This window comes from Phodopus roborovskii, unplaced genomic scaffold (assembly GCF_943737965.1).
Source record: "Phodopus roborovskii unplaced genomic scaffold, PHOROB, whole genome shotgun sequence".
Taxonomy (NCBI): Eukaryota; Metazoa; Chordata; class Mammalia; order Rodentia; family Cricetidae; genus Phodopus; species Phodopus roborovskii.
Genome location: NW_026126469.1, coordinates 1,567,202 through 1,589,891, shown reverse-complemented (window position 1 = coordinate 1,589,891; position 22,690 = coordinate 1,567,202). Strand labels below are relative to the sequence as shown.

The 22,690-nt window shown below is 38.1% G+C and overlaps 1 protein-coding gene across 3 annotated transcripts in view; it reads left to right on the top strand.

The window, feature by feature from the left end:
• The window catches only part of Spidr (scaffold protein involved in DNA repair), a 217,360-nt gene that overhangs the window by 31,324 nt on the left and 163,346 nt on the right, over positions 1-22,690 (top strand). For 2 of the 3 annotated variants that reach the window (XM_051190979.1, XM_051190978.1), the window contains exons 2-5: positions 110-265; positions 874-940; positions 3,577-3,750; positions 7,486-7,649. In XM_051190979.1, the coding sequence (XP_051046936.1) occupies positions 110-265; positions 874-940; positions 3,577-3,750; positions 7,486-7,649 (561 nt within the window). Of the gene's footprint in view, positions 1-109; positions 266-873; positions 941-3,576; positions 3,751-7,485; positions 7,650-22,690 lie in introns of those variants that run through there. The other variant, XM_051190980.1, reaches the window with a different exon arrangement.

Sequence of the window (22,690 nt, the reverse complement as noted above, 5' to 3'; positions counted from 1 at the left end):
CCACCAATCCTGGGTTCTGTGTTCTCAGTTGCTAATTGTATTATATTGCTAATTGGTTTAAATTTTCTTTTTCTTATTTTTTTTTTTTCTTTAAAAATCACTTCTACAGAGGAAAAAGAATTGGTGTATAGAGCACCCATCCTTTGTAGAAGAGAGGCCACAGCAGTCGAGAAGAACAAATTTGAAGACAGGGGAAGCAGCTGCCTCTCTCTCTAAAGCATGGCTCAAGTGTGGAGAAGGGTTTCAGGACACTTCTGAGACCCTGGTAGGAAAGCTATGAAATTGTTTTTCATGATTGCAGAACCTTGCTATTGTAGCTAGTTTCTTTTGAATCAATCTCTTGTTTTTCAAAGCACTACTTTTCTTTTTCATGCCTTGGGTTCCTATACTAATTTTGTTTAGTATGTTGTCTTTCTATTTGTTTGAAAATGAGGAATGCACACCCAGAGTGCTGACAGATATGAAATTGTTAGCATACTACTGTTTATAAGGGTTCTATTTGTGGAGTGCCAGTTCGATTCCTGTTAAACTTTATATGTCTTATAAATTACAGAGGAATGCTATCATAAACTAAAGATAGCATGGTTATAAATAGTAATGAGTGGTTAGTCATATATATGAGAAGTCATTAACATTGATTATGTGAAATGTCTCAATAAGCTTAGTGTCTAGAAACTATGTAAATAATTTGTGTGTCTGTAAAGACTACATGTTTTGGAAATACTCAATTGGTGCATATTAAAAATAAAAGCAGAAGAATATGTCAAGGAGAGTATCATTTAATATTGAATGTTTTACAAAATTTTATTGGTATTTAGCCTTTTCCACATGAATCATATGTTAAATTATTTTTTGTTATTATTTTGCCTGCAGTCATTAGCAAATGAAAAGACAACTTCTACTGAAAAGCTCCTGGAATTATCTCCAAGCCCAAAGAAAGGTAACAGTGTTGTATTGATTTTTTTTTTTTTTTTTAATTTTTAACCCCCGATTATGGAGACCACAACTTTGGAGTCCTTAGATTTATAGACAAGCATTCTACCACTGAACTAATGTCCCAACCCCTAATATGTTGCTTTATTGACAGATGAGTTTAAGGCTATTTTTCTGATTTTTTTTTTCCTTTTTCATCCTTTTAAGATGTTGCACAGTTTGAATAGTTTGTATATTCAGGGTTAGCAATGTAAAAGGTATTTTTGAGAGCTTGTCTTTCATCTCTGCCATAATCTATATTGTTCTTTCTGGTCCTGTTGGTGACTGCTAACATTTTGGTGTCCTTACTGGGTTTACTTTAATCATGGAATCTAGTGCCTTTCATGGGGTTCCCTAAGACCATTGAAAAACGATATTTACATTATGATTCATAATAGTAGCAAAATTATAGTTAAGTAGCAATGAAAATAATTTTATGGTTGGGGTCACCATGACATGAAGAATTGTTTTAAAGGGTCACAGCATTAGGAAGGTTGAGAACCTTTTAATCTAATAGGATAGCTCATTTTTAGAACTTTGGGGAAATAATGAGTAAATGAATAACCAAATGGTCTGGTTTGAATTTTGATACCATAAAAATATGCAGTTGGAAAATAAACATAAGACTTACAATGTAGGAAGGAACCACTGCTACAAACAGTGAGTTTTGATTGGTGCTTTAGTTAGGGATGCTTTCTAACTACAAAAGGAAACTGTTCACAAAAATTCGGGACTGATGATGTCTTCTGCAATAAGACAACCATAGAGTCTAGCTATTTTGAGCCCTGTAATGTTAATATGGTATTGATTCTCCTGGGTAAAAGGTGGTAGGTTGGTATTTTAGGCCAAATTCTTGACACTGTTTTTTATCTAGTGAACTTTGCTTTCTTTGAGAAGACAAATCTTTTTCAGGACCTTTGCTAGAACCTGTCACATAGATTACCAGTTATTTCCATGAAAGATGGTGTGATGAAGGTAGGGATTTTTACATGTAAATATTGCTGCTAATAATATTAAAGTTGGTAGTAATGGAGAAGAGTGGGTATATATAACAGTAGGCCACTGGCTGTGTTGCTGTCATCATCCCATCTCTCTGTAGATGGATTAGAAGAGTGAAATCTTGTGACTTCAGAGGTCTTTTTGTTTTCACTGATCTTGGGAAAACAAGTAAATGTCAGATCTCAGATTCTGCATTTGGGAAATGGGCATAAGATTTTGAGTTTTCTTGGTCATTGTATTAGGTGAGCTAGGAAGATAAAATTTCTAGTTCAAAGGTACTCAGTTGATGCTGTTGTGGCTGATTGCATAAAGAGCTATGTGTGGGCTTGCCCAGAATTCTGTATTGTGGAGTAACTTTCTATGATCCAGAGACTAACCATTTTAAGCCATATTATCATTCCATTTCTCTTCACAGGTTTCTTTTCTTTCCCCTCTCTTTTGAGACAGGGTCTCGTGTAACTCAGATTGACATTTGCTGTGTATCTGAGGCTGATGCTCTTGCCTCTGCCTCCTGAGTGCTAGAAAAGGAGGCACATGCCACTGTGCTCCATTAGAGAATGCTGGGGATTTGAACTCATGGTTTCATGCACTCCACACAGCCTTCTACACAAACCTTCTAACAATCTAGTTACTTCCATAGCCTATGTTCTTTTTCTATACAAATGAAAAATAAAGTATCCAGAAATGTTCCCGTAAAATTTATACAACACTGTCTTATACCATAAACTAGCAGACATCCTTTTGAAATATCTGATAGTAGTATAGAATTATATATTTCTTTTTATTAGTGCCAAGTGCTCTTATATTTGTATTAATTTATGTTTAATTTTTAAAATATATATGGAAAAGGTATATTTCTTTATAGTTTATGTATTTTTCTGGAGTTGTATATTCAGTTTTGGAAGAAAACTAAATATTAAATAAATTGGGATGATTTTCTTAGACCAGAACATATCTGACTCATAATGTTGTTTCTTATTATACAGGTTGTTGTTTCTTATTATACAGGTGATGTACAGTAGCTTTTGAAAGACTCAAAAAGTTTGTACCAATGTACTCTATCACTTGGCTTTAGCTAAGCCAAGATAAAGATGTAAAGAGACTTAGGAAAGAGGTCAAAGGGAAAAGGTATGAAAAGCATTTCCTAGAACTGATGCATTTTTAAAATAGCAGCTCCTAAAATTTGTTTAAAGTAGCCTATTAGTATGAATTCCAAGATAAAGTTTCAAGCAACAACTTTCCAAAATGAAAATCAAGCAAACAACAAAAAAAAACCTAACCACATTTATTTAGTAGGTTGAGGAACAAATGTTTTTATGAGAGCTGGAATATGTAAGTAAGGAACATATTTTTGCATTGTTTGGGGTCTGAGGCCTATGTCCATGACTGTTTCTGTATCTCTTTCTGTTTTAATTGGACTTTTATAACTTATTTAAACTCCAGCTTTTGTCCTTGGCTTAAATTCAGAGAATCCATGGGGGACGTGTTCATGGAACATTGTGTAAGAAGATGTAATACAGCATTGATTTCATTGTCTTTAGAGTTTTGTGCTTGTGGCTTTGTCTAAATAAATGCTGACATTTGTCTTTTCTTCTTCTGGAGCAGAAACGGCAGGTGAGAGTCTTGGTGAGCTGGCAGATATAACATGGAGTTCGAGTGGAAGTGATTTCTCAGATGAAGATAGAACACTCCCTCAACTACAGAGAGAAGTTAGCCCTGGCTACAGAGTAGGGTTTTGTAGCAGGAATATTTCGTGTCCAGAAGATGGAGCCACTGAAGGTAGTTGCTAGTTTTGTGAGAAGTCCAGTTTCTCTTAAATGCTCATTTCAGTAGTAGTAGAAACTTAATTTGCTTCATGTATTTATTATGAATTATAGCTCTGTATTTTTTATATATTTCTCATAAGTAGATATTATAGTGGCATCTTGTTTGTTTTTTACTTTTTATTTTTTGAGATAGAGTGTGTGCAGCCTGGAGTTGCCTTGAACCTGAAATCCTCTTGTGTTTACCGCATATGTTGGGATTACAAACCTACACCACTTTGTGGCCTGTCCTTACTATGTTTTCTGTTTTGTTCTGTTTTATTGCAGTTAATATATTAGGTTTGATTTGCTCAGATTTAGTTGGAATTCTATTTTTACTCTTTAAAGCCAAGCCAGTTCTCCTTATTCCTAAGCAATGCTGCACCCATGCTTCCTCCTGCCTAACTTGTTATTAGTGAATAAATATTACAAGAGTCAGTATATGGTAGAGGTGTAACTTAGTAATAAGTTTCAGTTCTGATGACATTTGGTAGTGTATCATGTTTAAATTAAAACAAGTTTCTTAAAATTAGCATTATTGCTTTTAAAATAAGCTTGTTGCTCTTAGCTCTGATAGTTCATGTTAATTATTCCATCAACGTTTGCTCAAACATCTTCTCTGGAAAGCGCTTAAAATCCATTGACTGCTTTAAATGGCATTCTGGCAACTGCCACTGACATTTTAGAAGTTACCTGATAAGGTAGTATTTTGCATTATGTGGAAGCTGATGGTTCTTGTGTTAGTAATTCAGTTTTGTTGAGTGGGATTCACTGTGGTATGACTTGTCTAATCTTTTACATATTTTAGAACAGGTTTCAATATTAAAAACTGTGCTTTATATTAATTATCTATTAATGAAGCTGATGTTTAAAACATAGCTGCTCTCTTCTACTGAAAGCAATGTTCAGTAGGTTCTAACATTCTATTTGTAAATGCAAACATGCTTTGAGCCAATTATTTAAAATGAATTAACTATCTAGCACTAAGGGACTGGGATATAAGATAGTTGTGAGTTCAAATCCAGCTAGGCTTATATCAGGAGTTCCAATCCATACTTGGTTCCTTATTGAGATCTTATTCCAGAAAACAAAAAATTAGGGGTTGGGGAAATGACTACGTCACTGAATGTTGCTGCACAGGCTTGAGGACCTGACCTTGATCCCTAGCAGCCATGTAAAAGGAAAAAAGCTGGGTGCAGTGTGTACCAGCACTGGAATGGAAGAGCAGGGAGATCCCTAGTCTGCACTGACCAGCCAGGTAGTCAAATTGTCCACTTAAGAAGAGATCCTGTCTCAACATATAAAGTTGAAGGTGATGTAGGAAGATACCTAACACTGACTTCTGGCCTCTGCACACACGTATACATAAGTGTATGTGCATCCTTACACATTAGCCAGTAAATTATAAACTAGAATACTTAAAAAATAAGATTATTTAACATGTTATTGCCTTTTCTTATAAAGTTGATCTTTGAGCTGTAAAGAGTATTTGAAGCCATGTACATGGTTGCTGGACTGTCTCTTTCAGTTCTCCTTTTCCCCTATTCTTTTAATGGATAACAAATACTATAGTTATCAAGATTTTATTTTAAGATATGAAGCTGGGTGTTAAGTATGTTATTTTCTTTTATATGTGTTCTATCTCATGAGCTAAGAAATATCTTCATTTTATTAAAAGAAGGTTGGGACTTATAAAAGGTCATGTGAAGAGAGGCACATTTATAAGTGCTCTAATTGATAATTTAGATGTAGGGATGCCTCTGTTTAACTGTATATTGGTTGCCAAACCTTTCTTCATTTCCTGTACAAATAATGTCACAGACATAGGATTAAGGTTTCTCAATTATAGGGCCGCCCAGAATTGTCAAAATTTTGTGTTTTTTTTTTTTTTTTTTTTTTTTTTTTCCCTTAAAAATTCTTGTTGGGCTTGAGGAGGTAGTTCAGTTGGTAAACCAGATTTGAGTTCAGAACCTGTGGTTTTAAAATCACAAGCCCAGGTGTGGTGATGTACTTTTAATCCCAGCTCTTGGGAGAATCTGTAAATCCAAGGCCACCTGGTCTTCATAGCAGTTTACAGGTCATCCAGGGCTATACTGTGAAACCCAATAAACAAAGCAAAACAAAACAGAAACCAGGCGTGGAGTCTCATGAATCTCAACATTAAGGAGGCAGATAGGCAGATCCCAGGGGCTCAGTGGAGGGAGGGCCTTGCTTTCTTAGTAAATTAGTAAATTTCTTAGTAAATTGATACCTGATCTCAAAAATACATAGGGCAATGCCCAAAGAATAGCACCCAAGCTTGACTTTGGTCTGCACATGCACATACACACATGGACATAGACCCAAATAATTTGTTCTTTTCGAACTTTTGCAAAGCCTCTTAGCTTATTGGAGACCCAGTGTTCATTTGTAGAGTGTATGGGATTGCTATGGTTAGTCATAAAATCTCCATTTTGTTTCTAGTCTATCATTTGTTATACTCAAAGTAGACACTGTTGTCTCTCTTTATTTTGACTTTTTACATCTGGCTTAGTATGACAGACCATTCCTTCTAAGACACTCTGTTGAGTGAAAATGAGAGTTTGTAATGGGTCATAGGTGTGTGGTGCTTGTGGCAGCTCTGCTTGTGTGTGTGTGTGTGTGTGTGTGTGTGTGTGTGTGTATAAGAGTGTGCATGTGCATGCTCCTTCTCTGGCTCACCACCACTTCCTGCTGTGATAATGTAGCCTCCTAGAAAATTTGTCTAGCACTACCCTGCCTGGCTTCATGTCTAAATGTGCACTGAGACATGAGAAGTAAAAGTCTGCTTTTTTCAGTGGTGGTTTATCCTCTATTTTTTTGTAATTAGTATGGCGACCTTTTACCATATCTTCTCAGGCCTTACCAGACTGAAAAGGTTGTTTGTTTGTTTATTTATTTGGTTTTTCAAGACAGAGTTTCACTGTGTTATAGCCCTGCCTATCCTGGAACTCATTCTGTAGATCAAGTTAGTCTTGAACTCATAGAGCTCCATCTGTCTCTGCTTTCCAAGTGGTGGGATTAAAAGTGTGTTCTACTAAGCTAAAAAATTTTTTTTCAGATTTATTTTTATTTTATGTATGTGGATATTTTGCCTTCATGAATATTTGTGTACCACATGTGTGCTGTACCCATGGAAGCCACAAGAGAGTGTTGGATCCCCTTGGAACAGGAATCATAGATTTTTTTTTTTTTTTTTTTTTAAAACAATGTGGGTTCCAGGAATTGATCCTGTGTCCTCTGCAAAAGCAGTCAGTGCTCCTAACTACTGAGCCATCTCTGTAACCTTGAAAAAGTTATTGTAAACAGTGGACTATGTAAATACACCATGGTTCCTTGATGCCATAGATTACTGAATTATGTAAAAGAAAAGGCAACTTTCTGTTATTGATGATGGGGGGTCTCTTCATTATCTTAATTTAAAAAATTCAAGATGTGTAAGAGAAGAGAAATAGTCTGTATCTTATTTTCCTGAGCATGTTGGAGAAACTGCAAGAACTCAGAAATTAATCTTATATCTGAGGAGGGGTGAGAAGGGGCACAGTGAGTGACCAGAGATGAGAGCAGGAGCGATGTTCACTTTGTGTTTGAAAATTAGCCAGTGCTATGGGTATATCAACTACTGACAGCAAGTTTTGTGAAATAAACATTAAGGGAATATAAAATTAACAAAATTAAAAAATATATTTTTTAGATGAGTTACAGGTTATTGACTGGGAGATTAACAGTGACATGGAAGATCCTTGTGGGCCCAGTGAGTGTGAAGATGGTGAGGGAGCTGTGGAGATTTCTGATTGTGCTTCTTGTGCAAGTGGTCATTCTTTGACAGATGATGACAGGCTCTGTGGGCCCCCCAAGGTAAGAATAAATTGTATAAAAATCTTTTATTCTCCTTATGACATTGGGTGATTGTAGCTTTTTTTGTTCACCTTTTAAGGGGCACCCTTTAACTCTTGCTAGAGTGTTTTGTTCTTCATGGTCATCTCTAAAGTAACAGGCTTGTCCTGCACTGAGCTCATATCCATCCATCTCTCTTCCTTGTGCTGTCCTTGTTGTCTCCTAGTACACATACATTGAGGTTTGTGCTAGTGTTCGACATTTTCGCAATTGTGAATCAATAATATGACCAAGGCTACTATTATTTCTTTCGTAGCTTTTTTTTTGTTTTTGTTTTCCTTGGGCATACTATTATTTTTTCACTTAACCTAATTTAATGCTAGTAATTAATTTTTTATTGTTGTCTCTGTTATTAAGCTGTTTAGACACAGTAGGGCTTTTTATCCCTTCTATTTTCTTAGAGAACTCTAGCCCACAACCTCCTAGCTACTACTTCAGTTTGAATATAATACTCTTATTAGTTGTAGATGTTGTCACCTTGGGGTCTCCCTCACCATTTGTGTTAGTTATTGTTTCATAGCTGTGACAAACCACAAGTAACAACTCAGGGAGGAAATGTTATTTGATTCCCATCTTGGAGCTTATGTGGCTTCATGGTTGACGGAAGTGTTTGGTGAATGTCACATAGCAGCAGAGACAAGAGTAGAACTAGCTACCTGGTGTAAACTTAGGAACCATGGTCCTAGTTATCAGTTTCCTTCAGCTAGGCCTAACTAGATCTTTCAGAACCCCACAAAATAATGTTTGCAGAGGGAACATATGTGTTCCACATAGCCTTCAGGGGGTTTTCCTACCCAAATGCTATCTATAACTAGCATTCTAGGAATTTATTTATGAACAATAATCCTGTGTGGAGCTCTATGTCCTTCTGTACTTAAGCATTTTCTCAACTTTCATCCTCATTTTGGATACATTTGTCAATAGTCTCAGAGAAAAGGTTCATAGAAGATAGTTGCTTGAGATGGGGCATGTCTGAAAATATTGTCAGCAGTGTGGTGACGTACATCTGTAATTCCAGCACGGATGAGATGGAGGCAAGAGGATTATGAGTTTGAGGCCAGTTTGGTACATAGTTTGAGAGAAGTAGCTGGGGAGAAGGAAGGACAAGGGAGGGGAAGGACAATACTTTTATTAATACATTGATAGTACATGTGACTGAAAACTCGTATAGACTTTTAGGCTGGAAATGGTTTTCTTCTAAAGCTTTGAAAACATGTCTTTATTTTCTTGTTTTTTGAGTTATTGTCAACAAGCCTGAAGTAGTCTCATTCTTGATCTTTTAAGATTTCTTTGATTGTGGTATGCCTTGGTAGGGTGTTCAATTTGGTATTTGTCAAGATGCTGGTGAATGCAGTGAATGTGTTTTGAGGAATCCTCAAGACCAATAAGTTTGTTTGCTTTTATATTTTGGCGGGGGGGGGGGGGCGCGGAGGCATATCTGCTGGCAACTTTATGTATGCCAGGCTAGTACTGTGCCACTGAGGTATGTGATCCTTAGCATGCTTTTATAATGGCTGTTTAAACAGTATGATGTGATATCTCACTGAATTTTTTTATAAAAACATTTATTATTTAATTATTGTGTGTGTATATGTGTGTGCATATGCTTGTGGGTGCTAATGGAGGCCAGGGGACGTTTTCCAGTGCCCTGGAGTTTAGTTTTAGAAGATAGTAAGCCACACAACATGGGTGCTGGAAACCAAATACTGGTCTTCTGAAAGAGCAGTGGGTACTCTTAATCATGGAGCCATTTCTCCAGCTCCTCACTGGGATTTTAATTTGCATTTCTTTAAAGTCTACTGAGGATTTGCATTTTTGGTCATTTGTGTCTTCTTACAGTATTAAGGCTTCTAAAACAAAACAAAACCCCCCAAAGACAAAAAACACCTCCAAATAAAACTATCCTGTAACCCAGCAAACATACATCTGGGTATGTATGCAAATGGATTGAATCAATGCAATGAAGATTTATTTGTACTCCCGTTGTTCTTGTTTGCTTTCCTTTCTGTTGCTGTGAAAAACTGATCAAAGGCAACTTGGGAGAGGAAGAGGAGTCAAGGCAGAAATTCAAGGAAAGAGCTTGAAGCAGAAACCACTGAGAAATGCTACTTAATGGGCTGTTCCCCTGGCTTGATCGACAACCTTTGTTATACAATCCAGGTCCTTGTGCTTAGGAATGGAATCTCCTAGAGTGGGCTGGACCTCCCTCTCACATCAATTAGCAATTAGGAAAATAACCCACAGACATGCTCAGAACACAGTCTGATGAATCCAATTCTTAAATTGAGATTCCCTCTTCCCAGGTATGTCTAATTTTGTGGCAAGTTGTCAAAAACCATGACACTCATGTTACTGCAGACTTATTCATCATAGCAAGATGTTGAAGCAACCTAGGTGTCCAGACCTGAATGAAATGGGTAGATGAAATTATCTTGGATATGGGAACAAAGTCTAATGTGAGTTCAGTTATGCCTGAACTTACACAGTGTGCCTGGCTTACACTGTAATTTCATACATAAGATCAAGTATGTAATTTTTCACTTGGGGTGTCCTATCAGTTACTCAGAAAATTTCAGATTTTGGAATTTGTATTTTTGCATTAGGGCTGTATCACTATGGGGCACCTTGGGAAGAATTGATATTAGGTGTATTTTTGTTAGTTTTTTGAGACAAGGTCTCACTATGTAGCTCTGATTGGCTTGGAACTTACTATGAAGACCAGTTGGCCTCAGACTCAGAGTTCCATCTGCCTTTGCCTCCCATGTGCTGAGATTAAACGTGTGTACCACCAAACCTTGTTAGAATTCATCATAGAAGCCATAATCCTGGGCTTTTCTTTGATGGTGTTTATTTTTATTTGCTGAATTACCTTCCTTACTAGTTGATCAGTAGAGACTTTCTATTTTTTCATGACTCAGTGTTGGTGGGTTGTGAACTTTTATGAAGTTATCCATTTCTTTTGAGTTGAGTAATGGGCTAGTGTTCAATTCTTCATAGTAGTTAGTTTTTTCTTCTTGTTTATGTGGTGTCTGTTGTAGTGGCTCTTCTTTCATTTTTTATCCTTAGTATTTCCATTTCTTTAGTTCCTCTCCCCTCACCTGAAAAGAAACCAGAAGCCTCAGCAACTTGGCTTGGCTGCTCATTCCTTCTGCTTTTTTCTAGCTGATTTTGTTTCTTCCTTTTTTTTTTTTTTTTTTTTTTTCTTTTTATTTCTTCTGTTCATTCATTTTGGGCTCAGTTTTTTTTTTTTTTTTTTTGGTTTTTGGAGACAGGGTTTCTCTGTATTGTTTTGGAGCCTGGAACTTGCTGTGTAGACTAGGCTACCAGGCTGGCCTTGAACTCACAGAGATCTGCCTGCCTCTGCCTCCTGAGTGCTGGGATTAAGGCTAGCACCACCAATGTCTGGCTGTGGCTCAGTTTTTTTTTTTTTTTTTTTTTTTAAAACTTTACTGTTTTAGTTCCTTGAGGTATGTATTATGCTATCTCTCTGAGATCTTCCTTTTTCTTTCCTTGTTGTATAGGATCAAACCAGGGCTAGGTGAGTGCTATTTTACTGAGCCTGCCTTCCAGCCTGATCTTCATTTTGCTTTTCTTTCTTCTTCTTTTAAAAAGTTTGCTTTGTTGAGACAAGATCTCAGTGCCCTGGGTCTTACTTGCTTTATTCAGTCTGACCTCAAACTTGCCATTTTTGTACCCTCTGTGTTTAGGATACATGCATTGCTCTGGCCTGACACTTGGTGGCTGCTGTTCCTCTTCTCTTCCCCCTATGCCTCCTTCCTTTTTCTTTCTGCTCTACTTTTCATTGTCTTTTTTTCCTTGTTCTTTGGCTTCCTTCACCACTGTCACAGGTTCTCATTTTATCCCAGGCTCAGTTTCCTTTTAGTGTTGGCATTATAATCACAAACCAGCTCTTTGGCTGGCCCACTTGCCTGCCTGCTTTCTTTTGTTTTCCCTTCCTTCCTTTCTTTCTTTTCCTTTTATTCCTACTTTCTTTTGTTTTACATAGTACTTACTTTATTTAGTGTGGGTGTGAGTCAGGTGGTAGGTGTGTACATGCCGGGGTGCTTATATGGAGGTCAGAGTGTAAGCTGGTACTTGTCTCTTCTGGCACCATGTATGTTTTCGGATTGACTTCAGGTGGACAGCAAGCACTTTACTCGGTGAGCAATCTCTGACCATTTTTTTTTTTTTTTTTTTTTTGTTTATTTGCTTGGATTTCTTTATTTATTGCTATGAAGTTTCTTATGAGTGGAAGTAGGGTTTTGTTTGTTTGTTTGTATATCTCATAATTTTGTTTCCATTTTTGCCTTGAGATTTTAGTTCCAAGTTTCCTTTGGTTCATTCTAGAGTCTGTTGTTTAATTTTCATATATTTATGACTTTTCTCTTGTTCTTCCTAGTACTTATTTCTACTTTAATCCCATTATAGTTTTAAAAACATACTTGATAATAATTTTTCTTGTATTTAAGGCTTTTCCCCCCTAATGTATGTACTTGATAGAGTGCATTCTACTCTGTAAAGTATAAAGTATTGTTTTATTTCTCAGATTCCTTAATCACCTGTAGTTCCTATATCTAGGTTCCCTTCCACATTAGTATTGCCCTTGTTTACTGGTTTCTTCCTTGTTTGGGTTATCTTTAGGCACCTGTGTTGCTGAGACTTCATGGGTTTAGCTTTTCACAATCTCACAGCAAAACTCCCTGATCCTCTGGCTCTTCCAGTCTTCCCACCCCTAATGATCCCTGAGCATTAGGCACAGAGGTTGTGTTGTAGAATAAATCTGGCTCCACACTTTGATTAGTTGTAGTTTTCTGTAATGGTCTCCATCTGTTGCAAATATAAATTTCCTCGATGAGAAATGAGAAATACAACTTATCAGTGAATATAAAGATGGATATTTAGAATGTAGTTAGAGATTATACTGGTTTAGTCAAGTAGTGGTTGTAAGTTCTCCTTCAAGATTCATGGCATCACAGAGCTAGGTTTCTAGTATCAGGCAGTATTTTCCTCTTGTTGAGTGGGCCTTAAATCTAAGTAGAGAGCTACTGATTATTGCTAAAGTGTTTATAAACTGTTGTACCTTATAGTTATCATGTTATTCTGTTTGTTGTAGTTCTTAGGTGTCATAGATGGGAAGGAATATTGGTTGCTTCTTTACTTTGGAAGCTTCCATGGCATCTTCTGATACCATGAAAGCTAGTCCTGAGGGAGGAGGCTTTCACGTCATTTCCAGCTTGAGTCCCCTAGGTCCTGTGTCCAAAGGACATGATATCCTTAGCAATAGTTACTTACCTTGCACCTCTGTGGGGCTATAGCAATAGCAGTAGCCTATAATGCTTTGGGAGTCTCTTGGACAACTTTGACCAAAAACTCAGAAGAGTGCTTCTCATGCCTGGTGTTGGTGTTTTTGTTAGTCTGTGGTTCCTGTAGGGAGCATCGTCAGTGAAGATGGGAATTTTTATTTTAGTTATGCATGTATAGGTGTACACACACTTCTGTGTATTATAGGTATTTTTAGAAAATAAATCATGATGCTCTATGGCTATTTCAGACATTGTTACTGATATTTTATGTTCATCAATCCTTCTTGCACCCTGATTAAATCCCTCCACCTGTTTTCCCCATTTGTTCCTGCCCTTCAGATAACTTGTACACTGCCTTTCCCCCAACATACATGAAATTGTCCCCTTTGCTTTCCTGGCTTCTGCAGTTACTCCTGGTTATATAGTCACACCTGAAGGCTTGGAGCGAGGAGCCTCAGGTAAGAGAGGAAATGAGATAATTGTCTTTCTGAGTTTGGGTTACCTCATTTGATACAACATTTTTTACTTCTATGTGTTAGCATATAAATTCTTAGTTTTATTTTTTTTTAACAGCTAGACAATATTCCATAGTTCTCCATATCTGTTTGTCAGTGGAAGGACGTAGGTTGTTTTCACTTTCTAGCTTTTGTGAATACAGTGACAGTGAACATGCTGAGCAGGTATCTGTGGAGGAGTATGCTGAGTCCTGTGGGCACCTGACAGTGAGTGCATACCTGTGTCTTACTTTGTGTGATGGTTTACTCGGGTTTTTGAGAGGCCCACCACCCAGCTCCCATATAAGTCACGAATGGAGGCTTATTCTTTGTTAAGAGTGCCTGATCATAGCTTGACTTGTTTCTTGCCAGCTTTTCTTAAATTATCCCCACTACCTTTTGCCTCAGGGCTTTTTCCTTTTCTTGTTTCTGTATATTTTACTTTCACTCTTACTCTGAGCCTAGCTGGGTGGCTGACCCCTGATACCCTCCTCTCCTTGTTCTCTTGTTCCTCTTCCGTCTCTGGCTCTTGTTTCTCCTCCTATTCTCTCTGCCTGCCAGTCCCACCCATCCTTGCTCCTGCCTCACTATTAGCTGTTCAAGCTCTTTATTCCATCATCAGGTGTTTTAGACAGGTAAAGAATCACAGCTTCACAATGTTAAACAAATGCAGCATAAACATAAGTTACACCCCTTAAAATAATAATTTTACCACAGTCATATGGTAGAATTGTTTTTAGTTTTTTGAGGATTCTGCACACTGATTTCTAGGGTGGCTAGACCAGTTTGTAATCCCAGCAACAGTGAGTGTGGGCTCCCCTTTTCTCATATCCCTTCCACCACTTTTCATCAGTTTTTTGAAATTTTCCATTCTGACTAGGGTAAGATGAAATCTCAAAGTTGTTTGCTTGCATTTCCCTAATTTCTAGGAAATGAACTTTTTTTTTTTTTTTTTTTTTGAGATACTTCTAAAGGGTACTCCCATACAGTGGGGGCTCTCTCCCAGAGCTTGGATTAGGCGCACAGATTACATATTTTTCACAGAGAGATCCTTTATTAAGTAGGGAAGAAAGTTAAAATGGCTTCTTTTTGACTCAGGCAGAAAAACAGTAGCAAATGACCTTGTGGAAGTAATTTTAAGAGGGGAAAAGAGGAGGTCTGTGTTAGAATGGTCTAGAATGTGATTGGTGGTTAAGGACAATGGGGACAAGGGAGAAGGGGAAAGCAACCAGGGAAATGGGCCAGGGGTATTTTTCAGGACAAAGGAGAACTGGCATGAGGAAATGGTGGTTTATAAAGGTAAAGGGGAAACCCCTTTGTTAGAATGAGGTGTTTAATTTTAATGGGACATGTTAATTAGGTGAGCTGAAGAGGATTTTTGATTGCTGGACTTTGGTAGTCAGGAGAAGGAAGTGGCTAGACCTTGGTGGCTAGCTTTAGGAATGTAATCTAATGGTTTTTAGCAAGGCAGAGGGAATGGCAGAGAAGGGCAAGTGGGCCAGTGTCCATTCAACTTCTTAGCTATTTTTTTCTTTTTCTTTTCTTTCTTTCTTTTTTTTTTTTTTTTTGAGAGCTCTCTGCTCAGATCACTGACCCATTTTTTTTTTTTTTTCTTTTTCTTTTTTTTTGAGACAGGGTTTCTCTGTGGCTTTGGAGGCTGTCCTGGAACTAGCTCTTGTGGAACAGGCTGGTCTCCAACTCAAAGAGATCTGCCTGCTTCTCCCTCACGAGTGCTGGGATTAAAGGCGTGTCTGGCCTCTGACCCTTTTTTTTTTTTTTTTAAATGAGGCGTTTGCTTTTTTGACTCTATATAGGTCTTTGAGGTTTTTTTTTTTTTTTTTTTTTGTAAAATCTGGATCCTCTGTTGGATGTGTACCTGACAATTTTTTTCTCCCATTCTGTAGGCTTCATCTTCACCCACCTGATTGTTTCTTTAGTGGTGCAGAATCCATTTTGACAGGTCCCACTTGCCAACTGTTGGACAGTAAGTCCTTTCCTGTACCTGTATCATGTAGGCTACCCCGCCCCCCCATGTTTTCTTCTAGCAGTTTTAGTGTTTCACATGTAGGTTTTGATGCATTTGGAGTTTTGTGCAAGGTAATTTTCATAGATACAAATCTAATTTCATTCTTTTATGTGCGGACAGCCAGTTTTCCCAGAGCCATTTGCTGAAGGTGATTTCATTCCTTGAGCTTATGTTTTTGGCATCTTTGTAAAATAGTAAATGGCTGAAATTATGTGTACTATTGTTTGGGTCTTTGATTGTTGTGTTTGTCTATAGCCTTTGTGGGTTTTTTTTTTTTTTTTAAATTTATAGCTGTTTTGAAAGGTGTGTTGATTGCAGTCATTGTACTGCTAATTTTTGTTGGTGGTGTTTTGTTCTCAGTGGTATTTTATGTTTATAACAAATTATACCATCTTGTTTCTTTTGTCCCTTGGCCTGTGCTCCTTCCTCTCTTTAGTCTGATAAATTGCTTCTTGTATTTTCTTTATGTAAACACATTGCTTTGAATATTTAAATTTGCAACAAGCTTGTTTTACATGTCAATCCCAGTTCTCTCACCCTCCCCACTTTGGATATTCTTTTAAAAAGACTTTATTGTTGTGGAACACCTTTAAGATCTGTTACATTCGTTTATGCTGTGGAATATTTATTTAATGATGCAAAGATGTGTTGCATTTGTTTAACTCTGTACAGCTGTGCCTGTCAAAAATACCTGATTGGGGTAATAAAGAGCTGAACAGCCAATAGTTAAGGCAGGAGATAGGATAGGTGGGGCTGGCAGTCAGGCAGAGAGAGTAAATAGGAGAAATCTAAGAAGAGGGAGTATGCCAGTTGGCCAGCCACCCAGCCTCTTTATCTTCCTTTTCTTTGAGTTCATTGAGCTATTTCTTTGTGTCTTCTTTGATGATTTTTGTTGTTGTTTGTTTGTTTTTTTTTTTTTAATTCTGTACCCTGAGGTTCATTAGTTAATTTGCATTGGCAGATGCTTCTATTGGAATGGTAAATTTTTGTGGGGAAGCACTGCCCTGAGTTTTCAACTTGTATTTTTGGTTGAAATCTGGGCATATGAATTTTCTTTGTGAGTTCTTTGTTAGATAATGGTCAGAGCAGGTTGGGGTAGAAGAGACAATGTGCAGGTCTTGAGGTTGGTTATTCCTAAGGTGGAATAAAGTCAGGAGAATATAGTTGACTGGGCTGGTGTGCAGGATGTGCATCCTGGACCAGGTTTGGAACTTAGGGATAGACCCTAGTTAGTACAGTGGTTTCCAGGAAGGGAGGATCAGGTGGGTAGGTGGGTTCACACTGATCCTGGAGAATGATGTACAGGAGGATTTGGCTATTTTGAGAGGTTGGATGTCATCCAGAGGGCCCTGTAGGTTGCCGGCAGGGAAGGCCAGTCTTAATGAAAGCCTGGAGATCTGTAAGATGCAGGAGTGTGGGTGTGGCATATTATATCCAATATTTACATTATGATTCATAACAGTTATAAAATTACAGTTATGAAGTAGCAATGAAATTAATTTTATGGTCAGTTGTCTCCACATGAGGCTTGTAGCATTAGAAATGTTGAGAACCACTGGTATAGAGACTTATGCAGTAGTTTTAATCAAAGATTTCATGTATGTTTTCTGTGGGGCACCACAGTGGGTCTCTTTCAAGAACATCTTCCAACCTGATCATTTATTTAGTCATTCCTTGATCTGGAGCAGAACTGGTATTACAGACGTCTTCACTTTGGGTTTTTCTCTAGATCTTACTCTTGCCTCTCTCTCTCCTCCATTAATTTTAAATTTTTTCTATATAATATATTTTGGTCATACCCCCCCCCCCCACTCCTCCCAGACCCTACCCACCTTCCTGAACACCCAAATTCATTCTCTTTCTAAAAATAAGAAAAAAATTTAAATAAACAAAACCCAGTAAAACAAAAAAAAAATAACAAAATATAAAACTCTGTCTCTCTCTCTCACACACACACACACACACACACACACACACACACACACACACACACACACAGACTGTATTTTATGTTGACCAAATATTTCTGGGTATGAGGCTCCTGTGTAACTGGAGTAAGTCCTAAGAAAGGGTTGTCACCAATGGTCCTACTTTAGGGCTTAATAAAGTTGTAAATAAAATAAAGCTCCTAGATGTTAGCTTGAAAGTGGGGCTGGTCACTCAGTTTCTCACCCACAGTGTGTCTATGTGATTCTCTGTCCCAGAGTCTGATTTGGACAAACCTTCTGGTGTATCTAATCATGTACAGCTTCACCCAACACTTGCTCATAGAAGTTCCTAAGTGAAAAAGGAAAGATTACAAACAACAAAACAACCAGGAACCAGTTCCCCTACACATTTCTGGTGTTTCTGGATTCTGGCCAGGACAGAACTACAGGTAAAAGCAGGGACATTCTGGCTTGTAACCAAGAACAAATTGGTTGTTCAGAACAAGAAACAGAGTTGCTGGGTTTTGGAGTTATGGGCCAAAACTGCCTGACCGATTTCTTTCTGTTCTCCTCATCCTTAGTTTAGGATGTGGCTAATCCCTAGAAGCAGTACACAAAATATTTTTTGTATTCAGTTTTTTGGCATTTCAAAGTATTTTCTATATTGCTCTGGGATCTTTTCTTTGAATCTGTTGGCTAGTCTTGACTATGTTGTTTACATGTTATAAAATTCCCATTTCTGTCCGTGTTCTGTGTTAGATTTTTATTCTAAATTTGTAGAATAGCATACTTAGACTTGGCCCCTTTCTTTTCAGTTGTGTTTTATAATCTAATATATGATTTGTCCAGCAGGATGTTCCAAATGCATTTGAAAAGAATTTGTATTCTGGTTTGGGGCAGACCATTTCCTAAGGTATTTGGTCTCATTAATGTCTTCCAAGGATTTGGGACTATAATGTTGTCAGCTAGCATGGCCAAGGTCCTAGGTTAAACTCACTGTACCATAAATAAGTACAAATGTATGCAAACAATTAGAACAACAATTTCTTAGTACAGTTCTGTTCTGAATTTTCTTCATCACTTACATAGTTTTCTAATCTGTCATTAACAGAAAACTGATATCTCCATCTGTTATTGTTATACTCTCTACTGATTGGCTTTTCTTATTTTTCAGTTTTGCTTGCTATGTTTTGAGTCATTACTATTAAATATGTCTCTCCAGTATAAAGTGTTTGGCCTCCTGCGGTGGTGCACACCTTTAATCCCACTCTTTGGGAGGCAGAAGCAGGTGGATATGTTCTTAGTTCAAAGCTAGCCTGTTCTTTTTGTGAGTTTCAGGCCATCCAAGGCTACATAGTCAGACCCTGTCTCAAAAAATAATTTTAAAAAGTCTGATTTAAATTGTCTTTTATTTTATTGATAGTGTTATTTATATATATTGTTTTGGTTTTATCTCAACGTTTCAGAATCTCTCCCACTGTTTAGTCATTCTGATTTATTGTTTAGTTTATTTTTCTTTGTAAGTCAATTTTCATTATTGCTTCTTTCCATTTTCTTTTTTCAATTAGATGTTGTTTTAAATCTTTTTTATTTGTTCTTTGAAAATTTAAGTGTATTTTAATCATATTCATCTTTCCCCCAACTACACTCAGATCCACTTTCACTTTATGTCCTCTTTTTTCCCCTTAAGCCCATTACACATCCTTTGTGTGGCCCATATTCTATTGGGTGTATGGCCTTCCACAGAAGCATGGGCAACCTACGAGGGACCACACCCTTAAAGAAAACGGACTCTTCTTATCTCACCAGCTGTCAATCACCAGTCACTCCTTAGTGAGTAGTCAGACTTCATGCCCACCTTCCCTGTCCATGCTGGTTTGACCTTGTGCAGGTCTGGAGCATGCTGTCTCAACTTCAGTGTATTCATATGTACTATTGCTCTCTTGTTTCCTGAAAATATTGCTATTGTATAGCTATCTACTGCCTCTGGCTCTTACAACCTTTCTGCTTCCTCATCACCAATAACCCCAAAGCATGTAAAGGAGAGGGTATGCCCTGGACATCCTCTTTAGGGGCTGATTATTCCACAGGCATGTTCTCTTCAACTCACCCAGTTGTGTATCTGTGTTAATCACTGTTTGCTGCAAAAAGGAGCTTCCCTGATGAGGCTTGAGAGACACACTGATCTGTGCATAAAGCATCAAGGCATTGAGGGGGGTCTTTCTAATACCATGCCCATTTAGCAGAATAATAGCAGATCTCCCCTAGGGCTTATGGTTTCTCTAGCCATAGATTCTTAGCCTCAGTTTTGGTGCCAGATAAGAGCTTTAACTTGTGGAGCAGGCCTTAAGTTCAAAAGGAGAGTGGTTGGTTGTTACTCGCATGACATTTGTACCTATCAGTGGGCATGTCTTGCCGGGTAGGTTGTGGTAGTTGGCAGTGTTCACAGCTGGTTAAGGTTGGTTATTGCTTTTCTCTCCAGTAGCATACATACCTCCTAGTAGGGATGAAGCTTCTAGTTAGTTAGTACCAGCTTGATTTGTGTATATTCAGTGACACAAATCAGTGTGTCTTAAGTATTAGGATACCATCAAGTTCTGGAGGGTAACCAGGAACATTGGCAGTAGCCTGTAATACTTCAGAGGTCTGTGAGACCTAACTGCCCAACAGCTCCAAAAGAGGTAACTGATTTGTGGTGGTTTTAATAAGAGTGGCCCCCATAGGCTGTTATATTTGAATACTTGGTCCCTCGTTGGAGGAACTATTTGGAAAAGATTAGGAGGTGTGGTCTTGTTGGAGGAGGTGTGTCCTTGGGAGACCCTTCTCCTAATTAGGTCTCTCCTTTCTTTCTCTCTTCTTCATTCTTGTGAATCAGTTGTAAGCTATCAGCTATTGCTCTAGCTCCATGCCTGCCTACCTGTTGTCATGCTCTTTACCATAATGGTCATGGACTCACCCTTTGAAACTAATCCCCAATAATAATAATCCCCTTTGTAAGTTGCCTTGGTTATGGTGCCTCTTCATAGCACACCATTCTTGGCACTGGACTTTTTAATCTATTAGTCCATGGTATCTAGTGGGGCATTGCTGTCCATTATTTGGTAGTTCCATTTAAATTTTTGTTTATATGTATTTCAACAAGCTTCTGCACTAGTCATCCTTTCCCCAACTACTTTTTTAGGTGTTAGTTTTTCTTGTTTTTCCAAAGCCTTTAGGTACATCTAACATATTGATTGAGCCTGGTGTGGTGAGATCAAACCTGGTGTAGTTGTACACACCTTTTATTCCAGAATTCAGAGGCAGGTGGATCTTTATGCATTGGAGGCCAGCCTGGTGTACAGAGTGAATTCTGGACAACCAGAATTGTTACACAGAGAAATCCTGTCTCAGAAAACAGGAACAAAACAAAACAAAACAAACAAAAAACAAAAAGGAAAGGAAAGAAAAGAAAAAGGTATTGATTCCAGATCTCTCAAATTTTGGATGTGTGCACTTAGTGGTATACACATTCCTCTGAGGAAAGTCTTAATAGTGTCTTATTTTTGATAGTGTTTGTTTTCATTTTCATTTAGTTCTAGGAGTTTTTATATCCTTTCTGGAGTCCTTAAGCCAGTTATCTAGTAGTGTGGTGGTTTCTTTTTTTCACATTTATGAGTTAGAAGCCCCCCTAATAACACTCTCTGGAGTGTGTTATTAGGGGGGGTTTCCTTGATTTTTTTTATGTTGTAGTTTCATTTTCTTTCAGTTATTGGAATTTGTGAATATCTTTTTTTTTTTTTTTATTATTTCTTGACCCAATCATCATTCAGTAATGTACTTTTTAGTTCCAATGAGTCTGCGTAATTTCTGTAGCTTCTATTGCTGTTGACAACAGTCTTATGGTGAGATTGAGTGCAGGATGTTATTTACATTTTTGTATATTTGTTGTTCTTGCTTTTCCCTTAATATTTGGTTGGTTTTGGGGAAAGTTCTCTGGACTGTTGAAAAGAATGTGAATTTATTTTAGAATAGATTGCCTTGCTTTTTTTTTTGTTTGTTTGTTTGTTTGTTTCATTTACTCAGAATATCTTTTTCCATTCTTTTAATCATTGCTGGTGAGGTGGTTTTTTTGGAGCCAGGAAAAAGATTGATCCTCCCTCCCTCCGTCCCTCCCCCTCCTTTCCTTCCTCCTTCCCTCCTTTCTTCCTTTTTTGAATTTATTCTTGTCTCATACAGTACATCCCTGCTGCAGTCTTTCTCTCTACTCCCAGTCCCTACAATCCAGTCCCCTCCAGATTCACTGCTTCTCCATTTCACTTTAGAAAAGAATAGGCTTCCCAATGCTATCAACTGAAGACAGTATAACGATGCAATAAGACTAGGCATAAACCATCTTATGCTGAACAAGGCAACCCAGTAGGAGCAAAGGGGTCCCACAACAGACAAAAGAGTCAGAAACACCCCGTCTCCCACTGTTAGGAGTCCCACAAACACCCCAAGCTAAATATCTATAACATGTGTTCAGAGGGCCTAGTGCAGACTCATGCAGGCTCTGTGGTTTCTTGCTCTGTGGTTGCTGCCTCAGTCTCTGAGCCCCTGTGAGCTCTGATTAGTTGATTCTGTGGGCCATGTTTTCCTAGTGCCCCAGAACTTTCTGACTCTTACAAGCCTTCCTCCCTTTCTTCTGTGGGGGTTCCTCAAGTTTGACTGTGGGTCTCTGCTTCTGGTCTTATCAGCTGTTGGGGGAAGTCTTTCTGATGACAACTGGACATGGCACCAATCTATGAATATAGCATAATATCATTTGGAATAATTTCTTTGATTTTTTTTTTTCTCAGTTGTGTTTGTTTCTACCCGAGATCTCTGAGCCATCCAGCTTACAGATCCTGGCCATGCAGGCAATATGGGACATGGGCTCTCTCTGTGGCTTGTGCCTCAAGTTATACCAGTCATTTGTTGGCCACTCCCACAATTGTTAGCCACCATTTCCCCAGTGCATCTTGCAGGCAGGAAAGATTGTGGGTTGTAGGCTTTGAGGCTGATTTGGTATTCTAGTTCCACAACTGGGAGCCTAGCCTGGTTAAAGAAGATTGCTGGCTCAGGCTCCATATCCTCCATTACTAGGAGTCCTCTCTAGGGTAACCCTCATAGGCTCTAGGAAGTTTCCAATGCTTACCCCCCTAAATGCCTACACATTCAAATTGTCTCTCCCTCAGGCCCCACCCCATCCAGTTCACCCACAAAACCTATTCTGTCTCCCTTTCCCAGGGAA